This window comes from Moschus berezovskii, chromosome 4, assembly GCF_049115385.1.
Source record: "Moschus berezovskii isolate FMDL1 chromosome 4, NW_MosBer_1.0, whole genome shotgun sequence".
Taxonomy (NCBI): domain Eukaryota; kingdom Metazoa; phylum Chordata; class Mammalia; order Artiodactyla; family Moschidae; genus Moschus; species Moschus berezovskii.
In genome coordinates, this window is record NC_142463.1 from 7,553,716 (window position 1) to 7,570,451 (window position 16,736).

Genomic DNA, 16,736 nt, shown 5'->3' on the forward strand with positions numbered 1-16,736 from the left:
GCCTTGCCTCATTCACACCAACCTCCCCTGAGCCTGGGGTTTGTGGTCAGAAGCCTCGGAGCTGGAAGCAGGACAGGCCTCTTGTGGCTGGTGCTTTCTTTCCCTCTGAGTCCTTGCTTTCTCTCTCTTCCACTCCCTGTCCTGGGTCTGTAAAGTCAGGCTAGTTTGCAGTGAAGCCCTGGCTCTTACCCACCCTACCCCCAATCTACCTGTTGGCAGGTTCCCACTGCTTCATGGGGTCATGGCTGGTAAGGCTTTTCAGGGATTTGGGTCCACTGGATTCATCCCGCTCCGTCTTCACAAAGTCTGCAAGAAAGGGGCCGGGAAAGATTGTGTGAGGGTGCTGCTCCCAGGGTTTGGGCCAGGATGGCTCAGAGGTTTCCACTGGTGTGCTGAAGCTGGAGAGTGAATACTGGCTGTCTGAGGGCAGATTCTGAGACCTCGGGTGTGTTCCGTGGTCGATCAGTTATGCCTGCACAGCTCCAGGACCAGGAGAGTGCGCATGTATGACCCAGAGTTGTCATTTCCTGCGACATCTCCAACTCGGTGGTGTCAGCGAGGGACAAAGCAGGCAGCTATTTTTTGGCAGATCTGAATAAAAGAAATACAGCCAGGTAGCACTGCAAGAGCACTCAGTGCCCAAAGCCAACCTGTTCACAAGCTTAATGGGGAACTGGGACCCCATCTTCATAACTGGCTGTGGCTGTAGGGGTACCAGGTCCCCCTCAGGTCTAGATCCTGCAAGAGAAAGCAGCTCCCAAAGGCAGAGCCAGGAGGCACACGCGTAGGAGGTGGCGCCCTCGATGCCCAGAGCCTTCCACGACCAGGGGCTGCCAGACTGTCCACATGCACGAGTCCCGCTGTCTCGCTGTTCATGTGAGCGGCAGGACCCCATCACGTTTACAAACCAAAAGATGCTTAGCAGGGGCTGAACCTGCACTTTCACCTTGGACCAGCCGTTTGGCTCAGTGTGTGACCTTCACCCCATCACTTAACCTCTCTGTGCCTCGGTTTCCCTGTCTACCAACCAAGGACAAGACCCAGCTCTCGGAGCTGTTGTGACGGAGAAATGAGGTGGCATTTCATAGATGATCGTTTCATGCATTAAGTATAAAATGAAAGCCTGACTCATTTTAGACACTGTTATTTGAGCACTTTTGAGGAAGAATTAAGGCGAAGAGGAAAAGGAAAAAAATGATCTATTGTCTGAGAAGGAAGACAGACTTGATTAACATATTTTGAGCAGCTCTGTGCCTCTCAAATCATTTATTATTTCAAGCAGGGAGGTTTTAATGGGACGGATACTACTGAGAAGGACACGTGTTAATTTCCAGGTTTCAAAAAATGTATGCAGGGTTCAGAGAAAATTACAAATCCGCATCTTCCTTGTGTTCTCTGTTACTAGGTCTCCTGACCACACTTCAATAGTCTCACAGTGAAGTTGTAATAATTCGCATCTCAGAGATGTGACGTCTGAACTTGCCTAATGCAGCAGCCCCCAGCCTTTTTGGCACTAGGGACCACTTTCGTGGAAGATAGTTTTTCTACAGACTGGGGAGGGGGGTGGGTGGTGGTTTCAAGATGAATCAGGTACACACTTATTGTGCACTTTATTTCTAATATTAATACCTCAGCTCCACCTCAGATCATCATGCATTAGGTCCCAGAGGTTGGGGACCCCTGGCCTAATGGGAAACAGCAAGAGTATTCTTTGGGGACCGGTAGGGAATGACTCTCTGATGCTGGCATTTCACATGGGGTGAGCAAACACCCATGATGAGCATTTGGTCCCAAGCTTGTCTACATTGGTGTCCTTTCTGAGCTACAAAAAATGCATCCTCCTGATGGCCAGCTGGGAGAAGGCAATGGCACCCCACTCCAGTACTCTTGCCTGGAAAATCCCACAGACGGAGGAGCCTGGTAGGCTGCAGTCCATGGGGTCGTGAAGAGTCGGACACGACTGAGTGCCTTCACTTTCAGTTTTCACTTTCATGCATTGGAGAAGGAAATGGCAACCCGCTCCAGTGTTCTTGCCTGGAGAATCCCAGGGATGGCGGAGCCTGGTGGGCTGCTGTCTATAGGGTCGCACAGAGTTGGACACGACTGATGCGACTTAGCAGCAGGAGCAGCAGCAGATGGCCAGCCGAAGTAAGCAAGTGGCAAAGAGGGGGAGAGGAAGATTGAGTTCAAGTTCAAAGAGGTGCTAGGGGACTCTGTCTGGCAAGAGAAGGCCACAGAGGATGGCTGGGACTAGGGTCAGGAAGGGCCCAAGAAATGTGCTCAGGATGAGAGTGGGGCTTCCAGGTGCATACGGTGAGTGAAGGGGATATCAAAGGTGCGGAAGCGCAGGGTGGGCACCAGGAGGGCAGGCTGCAGACACATATGCGGGCATATGTGTACATATGAGTGCGCACCATGTGGCCACGAGGAAGAACAGGAACACGTGGGAAATTCTAATCTCAGCTGCAGCCGTGGTTTCAGTCTCCCTCGCCCCTGAGCCAGGAAAGAGCCTGTGAGCAATTGGCAGGTCTGTGTGCAACCCTGGCCCCCCTGGTGGAGGTGTTCACAGGGCATGACAAGGCCCGCAAGGCTCACGTGAGAGCAGAGGACCCGGGAAAACCACACGCTTCACCTCCTGACAGACGTGAGTTGACTGGGGTCGCGGAAGGGTGATCTGAGGCTGTGGACTGTTGCGGTTCTATAGGGAAATTCCTGAACCTATGGAGGGTTGGGCCAGAATTGTCTCTGAGGCCCCCTCCAAGGCTGGCTTTTCGTCTTGAGGCCTCAGCAGACAGAATATTTCATGCCTGTTCCCCGCCCAGTGGCGCTGAGGAGGGGGTGTGTCCACTTACCATAGAGCTTCTCCCTCATCTTGCCCTGGGAGGTCTGCAGCTTAATGTTCCCCCGGAAGTGGCCGGTCATCTCTCCGTGGTGGGTGAGAGGCGTGTAGATGGGGAGCTGAGTTTCCGTGGCTTCTAGCCGTAAAGCAATGCAGCCCTCGCCTGGGGAGTTGGGAGGACAGTAGTCAGGTCAAGACCCCCTCATTTCCCAGAGAAACACCATGCATTTGTCCTGGAGATTTATCCCCCCTCCCAGACTGCAGTGGCCAAGGCAGGGATTATGGGACTAACCTTTCAAAACAACTCCTCAGCAATTTGGGGAAAACAGCTCAAACCTTCAGTGAACTCCACGCAGATTAGTGGATGCAAGAAATTAAATCATAGAAAATCCAGCAGAAAACCAGAATTAAATACTAATCTGATTGCTGGAGAGAAGGATAACCTCCCAAGGTTTGAAGCAGTGTGAGAAATGACAAAACAAGACTGACAGATAAGAGGATATAAGAGTTTAAAACTTCTGCATAGAGGAATTTTTTAAAAATGGAAAGAGGACAGACTGAGGCCATTCTCTGCAGCCAGCTTCAGAGAGGGTATTTTATCTGAACGCCTCAAAAATCAAATCTCCAGCAGAGTAATGGGCAGACTACTCCACAGACATTTTCTACAAAAAGAGGAATGTAACTAGTTAATTTCATTCCATGAATCAAGGCAAATTGGAAGTGGTCAAACAGGAGATGGCAAGAGTGAACATAGACATTCTAGGAATCAGTGAATTAAAATGGACTGGAATGGGTGAATTTAACTCAGATGACCATTATATCTACTACTGTGGGCAGGAATCCCTTAGAAGAAATGGAGTAGCCATCATGGTCAACAAAAGAGTCCGAAATGCAGTACTTGGATGCAATCTTAAAAGTGACAGAATGATTTCTGTTCGTTTCCAAGGCAAACCATTCAATATTACAGTAATCCAGGCCTATGCCCCAACCAGTAACGCTGAAGAAGCCGAAGTTGAATGGTTCTATGAAGACCTACAAGACCTTTTAGAACTAACACCCAAAAAAGATGTCCTTTTCATTATAGGGGACTGGAATGCAAAAGTAGGAAGTCAAGAAACCTGGAGTAACAGGCAAATTTGGCCTTGGCGCACGGAATGAAGCAGGGCAAAGGCTAATAGAGTTTTGTCAAGAGAATGCACTGGTCATAGCAAACACCCTCTTCCAACAACACAAGAGAAGACTCTACACTTGGACATCACCAGATGGTCAACACCGAAATCAGATTGATTATATTCTTTGCAGCCAAAGATGGAAAAGCTCTATACAGTTAGCAAAAACAAGACAAGGAGCTGACTGTGGCTCAGATCATGAACTCCTTATTGCCAAATTCAGACTTAAATTGAAGAAAGTAGGGGAAACCACTAGACCATTCAGATATGACCTAAATCAAATCCCTTATGATTATACAGTGGAAGTGAGGAATAGATTTAAGGGACTAGATCTGATAGATAGAGTGCCTGATAACTCTGGACGGAGGTTCGTGACATTGTACAGGAGACAGGGACCAAGACCATCCCCGTGGAAAAGAAATGCAAAAAAGCAAAATGGCTGTCTGAGGAGGCCTTACAAATAGCTGTGAAAAGAAGAGAGGCGAAAGGCAAAGGAGAAAAGGAAAGATATAAGCATCTGAATGCAGAGTTCCAAAGAATAGCAAGGAGAGATAAGAAAGCCTTCCTCAGTGATCAGTGCAAAGAAATAGAGGAAAACAACAGAAAAGGAAAAACAAGTGATCTTTCCAAGAAAATTGAGATTCCAAGGGAACATTTCGTGCAAAGATGGGCTCGATAAAGGACTGAAATGGTAAGGACCTAACAGAAGCAGAAGATATGAAGAAGAGGTGGCAAGAATACACAGAAGAACTGTACAAAAAAGATCTTCACGACCAAGATAGTCACGATAACGTGATCACTGACCTAGAGCCAGACATCTTGGAATGTGAAGTCAAGTGGGCCTTAGAAAGCATCACTACGAATAAAGCTAGTGGAGGTGATGGAATTCCAGTGGAGCTATTTCAAATCTTGAAAGATGATGCTGTGAAAGTACTGCACTCAATATGCCAGCAAATTTGGAAAACTCAGCAGTGGCCACAGGACTGGAAAAGGTCAGTCTTCATTCCAATCCCAAAGAAAGGCAATGCCAAAGAATGCTCAAACTACCGCACAATTGCACTCATCTCACACGCTAGCAAAGTGATGCTCAAAATTCTCCAAGCCAGACTTCAGCAATATGTGAACTGTGAACTCCCAGATGTTCAAGCAGGTTTTAGAAAAGGCAGAGGCACCAGAGATCAAATTGCCAACATCTGCTGGATCATGGAGAAAGCAAGAGAGTTCCAGAAGAGCATCTATTTCTGCTTCATTGACTATGCCAAAGCCTTTGACTGTGTGGATCACAGTAAACTGTGGAGAATTCTGAAACAGATGGGAATACCAGACCACCTGACCTGCCTCTTGAGAAACCTGTATGCAGGGCAGGAAGCAACAGTCAGAACTGTACATGGAACAACAGACTGGTTCCAAATAGAAAAAGGAGTGCGTCAAGGCTGTATATTGTCACCTTGCTTACTTAACTTATATGCAGAGTACATCATGAGGAACGCTGGACTGGAAGAAGCACAAGCTGGAATCAAGATTGCTGGGAGAAATATCAATAATCTCAGATATGCTGATGACACTACCCTTATGGCAGAAAGTGAAGAGGAACTCAAAAGCCTCTTGATGAAAGTGAAAGAGGAGAGTGAAAAGGTTGGCTTGAAGCTCAACATTCAGAAAACAAAGATCATGGCATCTGGTCCCATCACTTCATGGGAAATAGATGGGGCAACAGTGGAAACAGTGTCAGACTTTATTTTTTTGGGCTCCAAAATCACTGCGGATGCTGATTGCAGCCATGAAATTAAAAGATGCTTACTCCTTGGAAGGAAAGTTATGACCAACCTTGATAATATATTAAAAAGCAGAGACATTACTTTGCCAACAAAGGTCCATCTAGTCAAGGCTATGGTTTTTCCCTTGGTCATGTATGGATGTGAGAGTTGGACTGTGAAGAAAGCTGATCGCCGAAGAATTGACGCTTTTGAACTGTGGTGTTGGAGAAGACTCTTGAGAGTTCCTGTACCACAAGGAGATCCAACCAGTCCATTCTAAGGGAGATCGATCCTGGGTGTTCATTGGAAGGACTGATGCTAAAGCTGAAACTGCAATACTTTGGCCACCTCATGCGACGAGCTGACTCACTGGAAAAGACTCTGATGCTGGGAAGGGTTGGGGGCGGGAGGAGAAGGGGACGACCGAGAATGAGATGGCTGGATGGCATCACCGACTCTGTGGACTTGAGTCTGAGTGAACTCCGGGAGTTGGTGATGGACAGGGAGGCCTGGCGTGCTGTGATTCATGGGGTCGCGGAGAGTCGGACACGACTGAGCGACTGAACTGAACTGAACTGAACTGAAATGGAAACCAGTTCAGTCTTCTGAGTCATCAAAAATGCAAATTAAGGCATCACTTAAGGGACTCTCTTACAGACCTGAAACTAGCAAAATAAGAAGGAAGCAAAAAACAGTGCCAGTAAGGATCTGGGGAGACCCGCACACGTGGACATAAGCAGGTCAACAAGGCAAGATAGAGCCTTCACAGCCCTCAGTTTGATGACGAGGGCCAAGAACCACAAACACATGGACACCTTGCTTTAGCCAGGAAACGTGGGCGCTTGTCCTGAAGAGACTGTCCAAAAGAACAAATGCAGTCAAAGGAGATTGAAGAATGTCCACAAAGAAGGAAAGGCAACCCTTGTCCACTCTTGGTGGGAATGTAAATAGGTGCAGCCACTGTGGAAAACAGTATGGCATTTCCTTACCAAAAAAAAAAAACTAAAAATAGAACTGCCGTATGATCCAGCAGTCTCATTCCTGCTCATATATCTGGAGAAAAGTCTAATTCAAAAAGATACATTCAGTTCTATGTTCACAGTAGCGCTATTGACAATCACCACGACACAGAAGCAACCAGAATGTCCTTAACAGATGAACGTGGCGGACATACACAACGGAACATTAGCTGTAAGAAAAAGAAACAATGCCATTCGAGGCAACAGGGATGGACCTCGAGCTTCTCACACTGAGCGAAGTGGGTCAGACAGAGACAAATATCAGACGGTATCACGCACATCTGGACTCTGAAGGATCGCTCAGCGTATTTACAGAACAGAAATAGACTCGCAGACATAGAAAACAAACTCGTGGTAACCAGTGGAAAGCAGGCACGGGGGACAAACTCGGAGTTTGGGGTTAGCAGGTAAAACCACTACATATAAAATAAATAGCAGAGTCCTACTTTACAACACAGGGAGATACAGTCAATATCCTATAATGAATCATAACGGAAAACACTATGACGCAGTATATAATATATATCTGCATCAACTTGCTGTACACCAGATACTGCTGCTGCTGCTGCCGTGTCACTTCAGTCGTGTCCGACTCTGTGTGACCCCATAGACAGAAGCCCACCAGGGTCCCCCGTCCCTGGGATTCTCCAGGCAAGAACACTGGAGTGGGTTGCCATTTCCTTCTCCAATGTGTGAAAGTGAAAAGTGAAAGTGAAGTCGCTCAGTTGTGTCCGACCCTTAGCGACCCCACGGACTGCAGCCTACCAGGCTCCTCCGTCCATGGGATTTTCTAGGCAAGAGTACTGGAGTGGCTTGCCATTGCCTTCTCCAACACCAGATACTAACACATTGTAAATCAACTGGGGTTTAATAACAAATAAAAATGTCCACAAAGAAGTCCATTTGAGCATTATTGATAACACTAACAAAAATAATTGGCTGAGCCTCAACAGTGGTCGTAAGGAATACTTTTAACAATGAGGATATAAAAAGATTGAAAGATGACCAAAAAATGAAGCTATCGTAAGTTCATGGACTATTATGAAACCATCAGAAGCAACCATCATGAAGGCTGGGTTGGAGGATCGTGGAAAATGTGTCTTATCTGATGCTAGGTGAGGAAAGCAGACTACAGCAGGTGTCTCCGTGGTAAATATTCACGTAGAAATCTACGTGCCTATGAACACTGGAGTGTGAAAGCAAATAAATAGGAGACTGCTGAATGATTTCTTTCCTAGGGATGAGTATGATGGGTCTTCCAGGCGGCGCTAGTGGTTAAGAATCCGCCTGCCAATGCAGGAGATGTAAGAGACACGGGTTCGAACCCTGGGTGGGGAAGATCCCCTGGAGGGGGAAATGGCAACCCACTCCAATATTCTTGCCTGAAGAATCCCATGGACAGAGGAGCCTGGTGGGCTATAGTCCATGGGGTCGCAAAGACTCGGACATGATTGAGCGTCTGAGCACATCAGTATGATGTGCTGTTTGTCAGCATGATACCAAGAGAAAGAAACAAACGAGGACCTCAGTGTCTGGAAGGAAGATGGAGCCTCAGAGCCACGTGCCCATTTCCTGTCAGCCAACCTCCTGACACTCCGGTACCATGTGGATCCTTTTTCTTTGCTCCATCAGACTCCTTGGGCTCTACCCACCCCTGCCTGGCTCAGGGACCCTCTTTTCCAGTGCCGTGGTGGGAGGGAGTGGAGGGAACGATTCTGGAGCTGCGCTATCTGGGTTCAAGTCCAGGGTCACGCAGCAGTGGCTGGGTGACCTTGGACAAGTCACTTCATTTCCTCCCCTCTGCAACGAGAGTGGTGATGGCACCTAGATCCCAGGGCTCTGGGTAGAGCCTGCAGAGTGGGCGACAGACACACATGGGCACCCTTCCTGTCTGCAGCCTCTTTCTGCTTCCCGGCTTCCCCTGATCAGCATTAACCACCTGCAGATTCCTTCCACTGGAAGCAGGCGCCCACCCTGGACCCCACTGCACAGGCTGGTGGGTCTTGCGCCCTCCGCCTTCTCGCCCCACACACTCCCTCACTGCACACTGTTCCCCCAAGTCCAGAGATGATCCCGGGGCACTTGGTCTGCAGGACGCAAGTCTTCACTTGGCCGGATCTCTCGGCCACGTTTGCTGTCATAACCACCCCCTCCTCTCGAGCAGCTCTGACGGCGTCCGTGACCCCAGTCTTCCAGTTTCCTCCCACTTCTCTGGCTGAGTCTCCTTTGCCTGCTCCTCCCCACAGCTGACCCAGTTCAGGAAATGGAAACATTAACTCAGCTACTGAAGCACGAGTGCAGGGCCATCCTCCACCCTCTTCCCCAGATGTCCCTTCTCAGTACCTCTCAATTTTAAACTTTCATTCTGGCTCCCTCATCCACCATGTGTTGTTGTTGTTGAGTCGCTCAGTCGTGTCCGACTCTTTGCGACCCCATGGACTGCAGCTCACTAGGCTTCCCTGTCCTTTGCCATCTCCCGGATCTTACTCAAACTCATGTCCACTGAGTCGGTGATGCCATCCAATCATCTCATCCTGTGTCACCCCCTTCTCCTCCTGCCCCCAATCTTTCCCAGCATCAGGGTCTTTTCCAATGAGTCGGCTCTTCACATCAGGTGGCCAACGTATTGCAGTTTCAGCTTCAGCATCAGTGAATATTCAGGGTTCATTTCCTTTAGGATTGATATCCATCACGTTGATCATTGCAAACTCTGTTTCTAAGTTGTAAACTTGACCATGTCATCCTCTTGCTTGACTCTTTAGTGGCTTCCTGCTGGCCCCAGGATGTAGTATTTACCCCTGACCTGGCCTGTGTGGAGCTGCCAATCTGGCTCCTTGCCTCCAGCCTCTGTCTGACTACCTGCCCCCTCACCCCATGCTCCAGCTGCACTGAACATACCAAGTTCAAGGGCACAGCTAACACCGCACTGGAGCCAGGGGCAGGCTGAAGATCTTAACAGAAGATGGTGTCTCTCTAGGGGGACAGTTGCTGGGGCCACAGGCCTTCTCACACCAGTCTGGGCTGGGCACTGAGCAGTGCCAGGTGGGCCTGGGCCCAGCTGAGGGCTCAGCCAGTCGCCACCCGTGTGACTCTCTCTCTGAGCTCAGTTTGCTCACCGACTAATGGGGAGGACAGTGTCTGCTTCACAGGGTCGTGTCAAGATCAGTCGTAATATTTCAAGCACCTGGCATGGAATCCGACACGGGAGAGGCTCCGTGGATGGGAGAGGCTGCCCGCCCCTCCTGGGAGCCCAGTGGGTCAGCAGGATGACTTCCTGGTAACTGTCCCGCTGGCAGGACCAGGATGGGCCGCAGGTGGGTTTTTTGTGAAGGAGGTAACTCCCCTCCCCGACATGGGTGGCCTCGATCCCAGGTATGGCACCTATAGCACCTCTCCCAGGACCCTTACCGTAGGATTCATCGCTGTCAGAGGACTTGATGCTGATCAGGATATGCTGGTCCAGCAGGTACTCGGGGTCAGAGATGATGGGCTTTAGCTGCAGAGAGAATGGCATGGGTTAGCTTGGACAGGTAGGGGACAGGCTTGGGGGAGCCAGCCCAGGGAGAGGGGAATGTGTGGGGCAAGGGACACAGATGTTCTTTTTAAATTTGAATCTCTGCTTTTCCTGTCCAAGAGAGTAGGAAGGTACCCGTATGCCTGCCCTGCCCAGCATGGTGGGGTTAACTTCCTTTCGGAGCCCTCAATCCCATCACACTGCACCCGGGGCCCTGGGGAGAGAGTCTGACCCCAAACATGCCTTCACCCGTACCACCTCCCTTCCCTTCCCACACCCGCACACCCCACGATCAGGAGAGGGACGGGGCCAGGCTGATATTCAGACATCTGAACACACCCCACTCCCAACAAGAGTGCAGCCCTCCCCTTGGCCCCCCGTCCTGGGATGGAGGCTGCATTGAAGGGGGCACTGCAGGGCCTGCCCGCTGTCTGGGAAGGAGGAAACCTGTGTCCACCCGCAGGAGAGCCTCCTGGGTGGGCCTGCAGGGTCCTGTGGGTTGCTGGAGGGTGGCTCAGCAAGTGGCAGGCACAGACCCCAGGTTCCAGCCTGTCCCTGAGTCCCTGCTGGTGTGTCCAGGGGCACAGGGCAGGGCTGGGGGCACAGGGCAGGGCCAGTCCACAGGCACGGGAAGGGGCTTTGCAAGGCTGCCTGCTCCTGCATGCTGGCTCCCGCTTGTGACTTCTTCCCAGCTGAGGGCTGTTCCTCGTGCGGACCCCAACACAGAAGGCCTAATAAAACGCTCACAGGCTGCCCCCTTCCCTCCCCTCCACAGACACCAAGAGATCCCTAGTGCGGGCCTCTGGGTCCATGCCAACTGACGGGATGGACTCTATTCAGAAAGCTCCAGAACAGGTGACTGGATATGGTGGTGGGAGCTCTGGGCCATTCTTGAGGCTCCAGCGCTGCCCCCAGAACTCAGTTCACCGACGTGCAGAGACCGCTGGCTCGAAGTCAGCCCCGGGGCCGGGGTGCTGCTGAGGCAGGAAGAGGAGCGCCCCCACTCCCCATCCCCGGGCAGCAGGGGGAGGGGGAGGTGGAACCTGAACACAGGTCTGCGAGAGACACGGCAGCTCGTGGGGGGCGGGGAGCCTCGTCAGGTGCCTCTGCGGGGTTGCAGAGGGTGAGGAGATGGGGGTGACAGAGGGGGGCCCTGAGATGCTGGGGAGCGGAAGAGACCAAGAGTGAGGAGAGGGCCGGGAGCCGGGCCGAGGAGCTGGCGTCAGGGACCCCATCGGTGCAGGAAGGGGGCCAGGAGCAGACGGGTGCTCCAGAAAGACCCCTCGGCCAGGAGGGAGGGATGGAGCCCCCTGGGAGGCGGCAGTGGGGAGGGGAGGGCAGGCCAGAGGCAGGAGGGCCGGGAGCGGGCCGCTGCGGGGACACTGGGATGGGATGCTGGCATCATTCCCGACTTCACGGAAATAAGAAATGCGCTGTCCGGGTGCTTCCCGGGGGCAGTGAGAGAGGGTCAGGCGGGGTGGGGTGGGGACTGAGCTGGGACATCACCTTGGAGCCCAGGACCACCGGGACTCGGGTCCTGAAAACAGCACCAGACAGGGACTACTGTCAGCTCCGCCCCAGCCTCTTGCATCCAGCGTGCACATGTGCTCAGTGTGTCTGACTCTTTGTGACCCCATGGACTGTAACCCGCCAGGCTCCTCTGTCCATGGGATTCTCCAGGCAAGCACACTGCAGTGGGTTGCCATTTCCTCCTCCAGGGGATCTTCTAGAACCAGGGGTCAAAGCCGGGTCTCCTGCATCCCCTGCATTGGCAGGTGGATTCTTTACCACCCAGGAAGCCCCAGCCTCTTGGAGGACCCCAATCTGAAGTATACCCAGACTAAAGACTTCGGGACTCGGACATAGGTCTTTTCATGTGTGGTCCACAGGTTGGTTCCAATCAACAGTTAGGACCAGTGTGGGGAGCCCAGGCCCCTGAGACCTGCCTGCCCACACCTGCCTGAGGCGGTCCTTTAAAACGCACTTGGGGCATCACATTCCAGGGAATCTTCCAGGGGGGCCTGAGACCCCTCCCCTGTGTGAAAAGCCTTCCCGGCCCTGGACACTCCCTCTACGTCCCCCTCCCTTGTTAAGTGATAAAGAAGCAGGGTTCTATTCCAGGTGTCTCCAGGGTGAACACCAGACATGTTCATCATTACCGTAACATCACGAAAGCAGTGCTGGGTCCCAGTTTTCTGTAATAAAGACAAACGGGGTCCCACTACGGTTGCCTGCAATTCTACCCTCTGCTTGCTGGGGGCCAAGGACAGGTCAGGTTCTCTGTGCATCCAGAGCCAACACAGTTTTCTCTACTCCTTCCTGTGACCCTCTGAGTCAGGGCTGAACAGAAGGAACACTGCAGGGGAACTGGGGCCTTGGGTTGTGGGTCCTGGGTCTGTCACTGTAGCTGTGTGACCATGAACAAGCCTCTCTGAGACCTGCCTCCTTTCGTCTCTCTGTAAAATCACGTGGTCAGAAGACACATCCTCTAGACCCCTTCTATGATCTATTAGGGGAACTGAAATCCATCTAGGAATATTGGGGCCACTAGGTGTGGGTGAGAGTTGGGACATAAAGAAGGCTGAGCACCACAGAATTGATGCTTTTGAACTGTGGTGTTGGAGAAGACCCTCGACAGTCCCTTGGACTGCAAGGAGGTCATACCAGTCAATTCTAAAGGAAATCAGTCCTGAATATTCATTGGAAGGACTGATGCTGAAGCTGAAGCTCCAATACTTTGGCCACCTGATACGAAGAGATGACTCATTGGAAAAGACCCTGATGCTGGGAAAGATTGAAGGTAGGAGGAGAAGGGGACGACAGAGGATGAGATGGTTGGATGGTGTCACCAACTCAATGGACATGGGTTTGAGCAAACTCCGGGAGATAGTGAAGGACAGGGAGGCCTGGCGTGCTGCAGTCCATGGGGTCACAAAGAGTCACACAGGACTGAGCGACTGACCAACAACAAAAGGTGCAGGCCCACGTTTAACCATTGCTGGGAAGAGTCATAAACCACCTTGAAAGGGAGGCAGCTGCTTCTGCCCGCCGGAGCTCTGCCATGGCCAGCACCTCTGGCTGATGAACACAAAATCATCTCTGTTCTTGAGTTACCTTCGGGAGGGTCTCGCCAAACTTCACCACCAACTCCCCTTCGCTTCCTTCTTCATTTTCTCCTTCCTGACTCTTGACAAAACCTGTCGAGGGGACAAGAAGGCAGGTTTTCAGAAGAACAGCATAAGAACCAGACAGAGAAGACTCCTGGGGTCGCTCTACCAGAACCAGGGAGGACACCCACCCTCCTCTTTTATCTGTTGGGGCCACAGCACTGTTGAGGAGCCGAGCTTGCTGGAGATTCTGTTTTGGTTCAGGGGATGGTCATTTGCCAACACGGTCTAATTATTTTTAGGACACTCAGAGATTCCACTCCCTCTCGGCTCCTCTTTGCCACAAACCAGGCAACGGAGGAATCATCACCTCATAGGCGAGGAGGAGATTAGGAAACATGACGGCTCCGGCTCGTCCCACGCCACTCAAGATAACAGCCTTTTGAAACGCTAATTTAAGCTTCCTAACATGCTGTTTCCATAGAAATGTATGCAAATGTCTCGATAGTTTATTAAAAACACCCGCACAAAAATCCTCGTCATTTTTGGAAGTGCTATGCCCTTGCTCAGTGAACTGGGACCTGGGGAGACTTCGGAGAGAAGGCGGATCTGTCACCAGCAGGGGAGCCCAGGCCGAGTCTGCGGAGGAAGGGAGGTGGGACGGCACTGCAGCAGGTGGCCCAAGTCTTGTTCCCAGTTTCTGGAAGCATCTGTCATCCCGTCACACAGGGCCTGCTATTGTGGGGCTGACTCCCCACTTCCCACTCTGGGCCATCTCCATAAGGAGAGCTAGAAACCGCACAGACCGCCTCACCATGGAGCGGCTTTAGACAACCTGCCTAGAAATGTCACCTAGAAAGACTGTTCCCTAAACCCAGTTGTGTGCGAACCGCTCCTTGTCTGATGGGAGGCTGCCCATCTCTAGCTCGCTTTCAGATGCTCAGACCCACTGAGAAAGATGTCTGTGATGCAGGAAAGAGGAGGGGACCCTGGGGAAGAACAGGTGATGACCAGCAGCTGCTCCACCCCGGCGCTGGCCTCCACAAGCTCTGGACCTTTGCCCAGGACTCTCTGGTCACGCCAGGGCCCTGGCTTAGGGGACCCAAAAGTGGGCCAAACTCCGCCCGGTGGGGCAGGCAGAGGATCCAGTTGCCCCGCTGCCCACTTGGTGCGCCTGTGCCCCAGGGACCGCCCCGACCCTGGAGCAGCAGCATCGCAGGTCATTGGGGGCCCCACAGTAACTGGGTGTCCTCTTATACTGTCCCCACTCTCTGACCCCGTCCCCACCGAGGCCCATCAGGAAGGCCTTCCCAGAGGCAGAAGAGAAGGGCCACCAAGGACCAGGCTTTGGTGAAGGGGCCCTGCCCGCACCCCCCCAGAAGGTGAGCACATACTCTCCAAGCAGCTGGAGTGGAACTCCAGGTAGAATTTGGTCTGGGACTTGGTCTTCAGTGTGGCGTAGCACCCGAGAAACTCGATCTGCCCTTGGCTGTCAGTGGTCCCTGGGCCTGGAATGGGGGAGAGCAGAGGTTCGGTTCCACAGTGTGTCTGGAGACGGAGCACTTCGATCCAGCCCTGCTTCTCCCCTGCAACACCGAGCTCCCTCCTCACATCCAGGGTCTAAGTGGAGGGAGGGTGTCCCCTGAAATCCCACCACCTACGTGGGTAACAGCCTCTCTGCTGAGTCCAAGCTGGTGTAGGGCAGAGAGGGAAGAGTTCTAAGCTCAGCTGTGCCACCAAAGCTGTGCGGGCCCTGGGTAACACCCTTAACACTGGGGCCTCCCCAGGGGTTCTGGCAAAGAGGGCTGGTAGATGCCCAAATCGATCTTGTTTCTAAGTTCACATAGTGAGGCAGGCCTGCTCTTCCTTCCAGGCATGGTTCCCTCCTGTTTCTTACTCGGAGCTCCCTATGCTCACTGGTACCAGGTAACTTGCAGGTGTGGCCTTCCTTTAGATGATGCTTTTGCGAGTGTCCTGAGACTGACTGTGAACAGTGTCCCGTCCTTCTGCAAAAACTCTGAGCCACCTGAGAGCAAGGACACACACCACCTATCCCTCTACCCTTCCCCTCCTTCCTGCTTTCCTTTCTTTCTTTCCCTGATTGAAGACCAACTGACAAATATAATCGTGTATATTTAAAGTGAACAGCAGGCTGAGTTGATACAAACACTGAAATGATTTCCAAGATCAAGATAATAACATCCATCATCTCACAACATTAATTGTTTGTTCGCGTGTTTTGGTAAGAACACTTAGGACCTACTCTCAGCAGATTTTAAGTGTACAATGCTGTATTATTATCTATAGTCATCGTGTGGAATATTAGAGCTCTGGAACTTCATTCATCTTATATCTGGAAACCTATAACCTTTACTTACCTCTCCTCCCCCTCAACCTCACCAGCTCCTGGCAACCACCCTGTACTGTATATGAAACTGGCATTTTTTAATAAAGACCCCCACATACAATTGATACCATATGTATATCTTCTACTCATTTCTCTGTCTTCTTTCACTTGGCTTTCCTCTCTTTTTTTTTTTAAACACCCAGCACCAAGGCCATGCTCCGCTTGCTGCTGCTGCTAAGTCGCTTCAGTCGTGTCCGACTCTGTGCGACCCCATAGACGGCAGCCCACCAGGTTCCCCCGTCCCTGGGATTCTCCAGGCAAGAACACTGGAGTGGGTTGCCATTTCCTTCTCCAATGCAGGAAAGTGAAAAGTGAAAGTGAAGTCACTGTCATGTCTGACCTTAGCGACCCCATGGACTGCAGCCCACCAGGCTGCTTTGTCCATGGGATTCTCCAGGCAAGAGTACTGGAGTGGGCTGCCATTGCCTTCTCCGATGCTCCGCTTCAATTCAGTTCAGTTCAGTCGCTCAGTCATGCCCTACTCTTTGCGACCCCATGAACCACAGCACGCCAGGCCTCCCTGTCCATCACCAACTCTTGGAGTTCACTCAAACTCATGTCCATCGAGTTGGTGATGCCATCCAGCCATCTCATTCTCTGTCGTCCCCGTCTCCTCCCACCCCCAATCCTTCCTAGCATCAGACTCTTTTCCAGGGAGATGTTAATCCTGCTCATCGGTGTTTGTGAACCTCTACTGTGTGCTGAGATGCAGCGGACGGAGGATAAGGCTAACTCTGGGGATGGAATGAGGGTATGATGTATGGGCTGCTTTATCAATGCTGCAGGAACTCAGAGAACAGAGAGAGGGCTGGGAGCCAGCAAGAGGTGGAAGATTCTGGAAAGGCACAGAGGCCAGAGCTAGGAAGGAGACAGGATGGTGGGTCAAGGCTTGTGTGGAGAGCGGAGGTCACATTGCTGGGGCCA

General features: G+C 51.7%; 1 protein-coding gene across 2 annotated transcripts in view; it reads right to left on the bottom strand.

Moving 5' to 3' along the window:
- Positions 1-16,736, bottom strand: part of INPP5D (inositol polyphosphate-5-phosphatase D) — a 148,582-nt gene that overhangs the window by 9,077 nt on the left and 122,769 nt on the right. For both annotated transcript variants that reach the window (XM_055402233.2, XM_088835116.1), the window contains exons 20-24: positions 14,800-14,913; positions 13,413-13,495; positions 10,193-10,280; positions 2,853-3,002; positions 210-306 (exon numbers count right to left, since the gene is read on the bottom strand). In XM_055402233.2, the coding sequence (XP_055258208.2) occupies positions 210-306; positions 2,853-3,002; positions 10,193-10,280; positions 13,413-13,495; positions 14,800-14,913 (532 nt within the window). The remainder of the gene's footprint in view (positions 1-209; positions 307-2,852; positions 3,003-10,192; positions 10,281-13,412; positions 13,496-14,799; positions 14,914-16,736) is intronic.